Source organism: Hippoglossus hippoglossus, chromosome 9 (genome assembly GCF_009819705.1).
Source record: "Hippoglossus hippoglossus isolate fHipHip1 chromosome 9, fHipHip1.pri, whole genome shotgun sequence".
In the NCBI taxonomy this organism is placed as follows: Eukaryota; Metazoa; Chordata; class Actinopteri; order Pleuronectiformes; family Pleuronectidae; genus Hippoglossus; species Hippoglossus hippoglossus.
This window is the reverse complement of record NC_047159.1, coordinates 17,635,318-17,641,317: the sequence shown is the minus strand read 5'-3', so window position 1 is coordinate 17,641,317 and position 6,000 is coordinate 17,635,318. Positions and strand designations below refer to the sequence as shown.

General features: G+C 39.4%; 1 protein-coding gene across 1 annotated transcript in view; it reads left to right on the top strand.

The window, feature by feature from the left end:
- The window catches only part of cdk7 (cyclin-dependent kinase 7), a 5,720-nt gene extending 1,460 nt beyond the window's left edge, over nucleotides 1-4,260 (top strand). Inside the window, exons 6-12 of the mRNA XM_034594742.1 lie at nucleotides 640-750; nucleotides 1,260-1,378; nucleotides 1,746-1,845; nucleotides 1,942-2,028; nucleotides 2,126-2,275; nucleotides 2,826-2,964; nucleotides 3,781-4,260. Coding sequence (XP_034450633.1) covers nucleotides 640-750; nucleotides 1,260-1,378; nucleotides 1,746-1,845; nucleotides 1,942-2,028; nucleotides 2,126-2,275; nucleotides 2,826-2,964; nucleotides 3,781-3,809 — 735 coding nt within the window. The 3' untranslated portion in view covers nucleotides 3,810-4,260. The remainder of the gene's footprint in view (nucleotides 1-639; nucleotides 751-1,259; nucleotides 1,379-1,745; nucleotides 1,846-1,941; nucleotides 2,029-2,125; nucleotides 2,276-2,825; nucleotides 2,965-3,780) is intronic.
- The last annotated feature ends 1,740 nt before the right edge of the window (nucleotides 4,261-6,000 follow it).

The window sequence follows — 6,000 nt, the reverse complement described above, 5'->3', positions numbered from 1 at the left end:
TGGGTGCTTTCATCTGACCACTTAGTGATTCCACAGGGTCACTAAGGCTTTTATGTTTTCCCCCACCTCCTCCTCTGGATTGTTTTAGCATACAAGGCTCCAGATGGGTGCCCGCCACTGATACATCAGATCCAAATAGAATGATGCAAAACAAGATAAACACACTTTAAAAAGAATCAATATCACTCAGCTCTGGCCTCTCACAATGAAATGAAGCCATTGGCCACTCACAGGCAGCAGACGGACAGGACAGACTTGAGGATGAAATATGATGCTCATCTTATTACTGGTGCTGAAAGCCTATTTTTAGGCCACATGTTTGAGATGGGGATGCATGAGCTTATCAGCTACAGATGCTTTTCTTGCCATTAAGATGTAGAATGATAGTGGAGGTGGTGGAACGATAGAGTATCTGGGTGAAAGGTTGAATCTGAACTCTGCTGTCTAACTTGGCTGCAGCCATGTCCATTTCTTCCCTGAGATGTATCCCAGTTCACTTAATTCTCTTATCTGCTCTGATAAGCGCAGTTTGGTTTAAAATGTTTGGCCTACAGCGATGTAAAAAGGAAGTAATGGATGGAGATTATTAGTCATCAGATATCTGCCTTTACTTAAGTGGCTTTGTTTTGGTTTTGTAAGGTGATCATCAAGGACACCAGCCTTGTCCTGACTCCAGCCAACATCAAAGCTTACATCCTCATGACTCTACAGGGATTAGAGTACATGCACCAGCACTGGGTCCTACACAGGGTAAGAGTACTTATACTTCACACGCACACCCATATACTTGTACTTCTATCTTAGTGAGGACACTCATTGGCATTATGCATTCCATAAACCCTTACCCTTACTTAAACCATCAAAACTAAATGCCTTACCCAACCCTTTTCATAGCATAATCCTAATTCTAACCCTAAAACCAAGTTTTATCCTCAAACAACACATCGAAAAAGTGAGGACCGGCCAAAGTGCCCCCACTTTCCCGGAAGCTTTGGCTCAAGAGGTAGAGTCATCCACTAACCAAGAGGACAGTGGTGCAATCCTCAGCTTCTCCAGTGTGCCAAAGTGTCCTTGGGCAAGACACTCAACACTGATTGTCCTGCAATTTATAAAAAATTATAAAAATAAAATCTCAGCATATTGAAACTGTGTGTATCTGAATAGGTGAATGCCACTTGTATTGTGACAAGTTAACACACTTTGAGTGGTTAAGACCATTTACAGTCAGTAATGCATATTTTGCTGCTTTGTATGTCCAGGATCTGAAGCCCAATAATCTGCTGTTGGACGGTAGCGGAGTGTTGAAGTTGGCTGATTTTGGTTTGGCCAAATCGTTTGGCAGTCCCAACAGAGTGTACACACACCAAGTCGTTACCAGGTCTGTGCTGTTTCTTTATCTCACAGTATCAATGACATAGAGCTAACACGCTTCAGTTCTTTCTCCTCTGTTTTTATTACACTCATTGGAAGTATCATAGATTATCTGTTATCGTAAACCATTTAAATAAATAAATCACATGGTTTATTCTATCATGTTAGATTTGTCTCATGAGGAAATAACATTGTTTGGTTAAGACATGTGACCACTGGAATCCTTTCAAAAATAATGATGAGGCCACTTGATAAAGAGAATCAGAAATGTGTTTGTGTTTGAGTCCTCATTAGAGCATAATAAAATGAATGTTTAACTGGCCAACTGAGAGCTATAAAAACTGAACTCTCTGTCTCTGGGACCCTTTTCCCAGGTGGTATCGCTCCCCTGAGCTCCTGTTTGGTGCCAGGATGTACGGTGTGGGTGTTGACATGTGGGCAGTGGGCTGCATCCTGGCAGAGTTGCTCCTTCGGGTACACAAACCTCACTTTAAAGACATATTCATACAATATGCCAGGTTTTGTTTCTTATATCATGCTCATGTTTCTTTATGTCTCCTATTGTTGTAGATACCATTCCTCGCCGGAGACTCTGATCTCGACCAGCTGACTAAGATCTTTGAAGCTCTTGGGACGCCCACAGAAGAGACATGGCCTGTTGGTATTTTTTTCCCAGTTTTGTCTGTGATTGTATGTGCGTTGTCCAGATGGTGAGAATCCTTGCATACATGTGTTTTGACAAATGTCTCTGCAGGGAGTAAGCAGTCTACCGGACTATGTGTCCTTCAAAATCTTCCCCGGCACACCTCTGGAACATATATTTAGTGCAGCAGGAGACGACTTACTAGAGCTTCTACAGTGCTTATTCACCTTTAACCCCTCGACAAGGAGCACAGCTACTCAGGTAATAAGCGCACTAAAGCACAGTGGTTGATCTGAAAATTATAGTTGATTTTCATTTGCTAAACTGTTTTTTCATGTAGCTTTTTGCATTTTTGGAAACATAAGACTTTATATTATATCCATATGCTAAGGTGGCAAAGATGGCCATCACACAAGATGATAATTTTCATCGATAGCAAAGTATCAAAATATTATAATATAATGATGCATTGTGCACAGTGAATTCATCTACCTCAGATTTTTTAAATGTTTTGCAGTTTTTCATTCTCTGCTCATAAAGAAGAGTTAAAGTAACAACCTTTAAGACAACCTTCAAGAGCAAAAATCTGCCTTTTAAATTAGCAAAAAATTATAATGTGACATTTATTTATTAATTATAAATCAATATTGAATAATTTATCTTGATATAATTTTTACCATGTAACCCAGCTCTACAAGATGATACACACGTGTGTACCTACATTCCTGCAGTACAGTTGTAGACATTGCTAGGGCACGATTGGCCATCTGCAGGTGATAACCAATTTACACTTTTGTCTGTTCTTCTCCAGGCTCTGAAGATGAAGTACTTCAGTAACCGGCCTGGTCCCACTCCTGGCCCCCAGCTCCCTCAACCCAACTGTTCAGTTGAGGCTCTGAGGGAGAAGGAAACAGTCGGACTCAAGAGGAAAATAGAAGGACTGGAGACAAGTAAAAAAAAAACACACAGTCTAAGCTCATATTCAGTATCTTTATTTATATATATATATATATATATATATATAGACATGGTCATACTTCACTAAATGTATTTGCTACATATATCAAAATCTAAAAGTATTCCCCTGACCTTGGTTTGCGCAAAGTCAAATAAAACTGTTCAATATTATGGTGAAACTGTTCAATTATGGTTTGAACAGGAAAATGAAAAGTGTCTGTAGTTAACGTTTGAAGCCAATTTTGGAAAAGCTGGAAATTGCAGAACATTCTGGTCAGACCAAAGTTACATATGGAGAATGTTGTGGACTTATGCCAAAGAAACTGCTCTGTGCACGGTTCACTGAAATCATAAATCTAGAACACCACTCTCCTGAACCTACCAATTCAGAGGGTGTTGGCTGCACATTTAACTATAGTTAAATATTCAGAATAAAGTGAAGCAGAACTCACACACATACAGTTTAGTGGTTTCTGAGAGGGTAGGTTTTACTGAGGACGGACCTTGCTTTCTGGGAGGTTCAAAGCTTCTCCTGCTTAATCGTATGGTTTGGAAAATATCTGAGCTGACTATAAGCTATGCTCTGCTATCGTATATTACAGGGAGAACATCCAAACACTTACAGTAGATGGAAACCTAAGCGGTTAGCAGACTGCTCATTATAGGCTTGTTTTACTTGCACATGCAGTGTAGATACAGTATCTGGCTTTATTGTGCTGAACACAGACTGATTGTTAAACTGAATGTTACACTTTTAAAGTGCTTTTTTTCTATAATGTATGTGATGACAGTCTTTGTATTATTTTCAGCTGTGATGAAGAAGAAGCTCGTTTTCTGACCAGATGGGACGTGGTGAATCAGATGGTTGCCATCTTCACACCACTCTGTGGCTCAGCTTCCCACATTACTCGGGATTGTCCACTGGAAAAAGTCCCCCCCAAAAGAAAGACCAAATCCAGCACAAGACAAAAAAACACAGGGTCAGGTGTGGTTGACTTTAGGACATTTAGAGGTTGTAGCTGTTAAACGAGTCGGGTATTTGGGCCTGAACTTAGCTCTATGAATCAAGCTGCTGCTGCCGTGTCCAGCAATGGATGAACAACAGAGACTGTCTGTGGTCAGAAGTTTAAGCATCAGGTCATTCTTCACCAACTTCTAAACTGCGGGAGCCTGTTGGATCCTGTCTATTTATGTGACTGAGAACAACCAAACAAGCGAGTCTGAATGATTTCATGTAGATTTATTTTTATTTTTTTGTATGTAAGACCAATAAATGGTGCGTATGCATATATGGTGTATTTCTTTCTTATGATTATGTTTGACACTTTAAGCTGCTTATTTAAATAACTGACTTTATGAATGTCTTATAATTATTTGCCCTCAGTGTTATTAAGGCATAATTGCGAGGATTGACATGTTCTCTGGAGTTCATAGTATGACACTCGTATAGTTCAGGGATGGCAGAAAGGTTTCATGTTCGTACTGTTACCGTCTACTTTGGTGCCAGTGGTTTGTTTACTCAGTACGGTAGAGATCGTCGGTGTGTCTGTCTGTCTGTCTCTGTGTTTATGAGACATAACCCTGCCCTCAGGATGTCTCCTGCTGACTGTTTCGTTCAACAATGTGCCTCTCTCACTTCCTGTCCTTTCTCTTCAACATTGTTGTGATCCAACACAGTCTGACATGTCAGAGGCAGTCTGGTGCACTTTTGGTTTCCTGTCAAACTGCGTCAGATCAAACTCAATCCTCATATTTAATCAAATCTATTTCTTGTTCTATAATGGAAGCCAGTGGTCATTTGTATCTTCTGTTTAATGTTGAATGTGTTTTTCGTCAGTGTTCACAATGAGATCATGTTTAATTACACCTAAAGCTACGTAGGATCAATTTAACTGAAAAACACACTTGGTCAGTTTGATGACTTTTAGGTTCTGAGCAGAGATGCTCATGGATTTGAAGTCATGAACCCAAAGTTTGGACAAAGGCCACAGTGTGTCATTCGAGCCTATTGGTAAATGTCCACAATACAGCACTGAGTGGCAGCACAACGACTTTGTGTGGTGGTGGTGGGTGACTGGGTCAGATGACAGGTTTGGCAAATAGCAGCACAGTCATAGAGAGCCACAGTAGCAGCTTTATCAGCTCAACCTCGTATAAAGGCCACCTCACTGGCCTGTAAAGCCATCGTGGGACTCGGCACACAGTTGCCCACATGCGGTTGCATAACACGTGCACAGGGTTTTTAGGAGAAAGTGATACTCATATGTCAGAATAAGGAAGATGTGAGTGTGCGAAGAACTGCAGTGGGATGATTACAGGCTTAGCATGAATAAGACAGGGAGGGGACAGCCTTATGTGAAGCAGAGTTTAAAGTCAAAAGATGTCTGTGTGTATAGATGTGTTAACGTTATCTACAGAAGGTCTTGCTGAAGAGAAAATAAATGATTTAGATAAGATTGGAGAGTAAGTCTTTCATGTTTTATTGCTTTTTATATGATTTAGAAGCTGCATTTTTGTAAAAGTAAGATGTTCCTAATTTTTGATGAGTCCTGGGTGAATAATAACAGCTAAAGTAGGTGGTGTTTTATTAAGATGAAAATAACATCACATTAACATAACCAATATAGCATACCATAAACACAGCATAACATAACAAAAGCCTAGCGTTACATAACATAAACAAAACATAGCATAGCATAACTTAACATAAACAGAACATTTATATATCAAACACAATATTAACAACATAAACATAGGACTAAAAGTATTAAAAGAGTTTTGGGGTCAATTCAGGGCATTTCCATTTTCCATTTCTCTTAATGCATATAAACTTAAATGATGTATTTCCTGAGTCCTGATGAATATTGATATCCTAGGTGATAAATATGAATTATATATATAAATCACGATTTATTTTCTTTCTTTCTTTCTTTCTTTGACCCACTAGCCTTCCTGATGGATTGCTTATTCAAAACCAGATGATAGTTATATGTTTGCTGTGGTAACAAATGGTTCTTGCCCTCTTGATA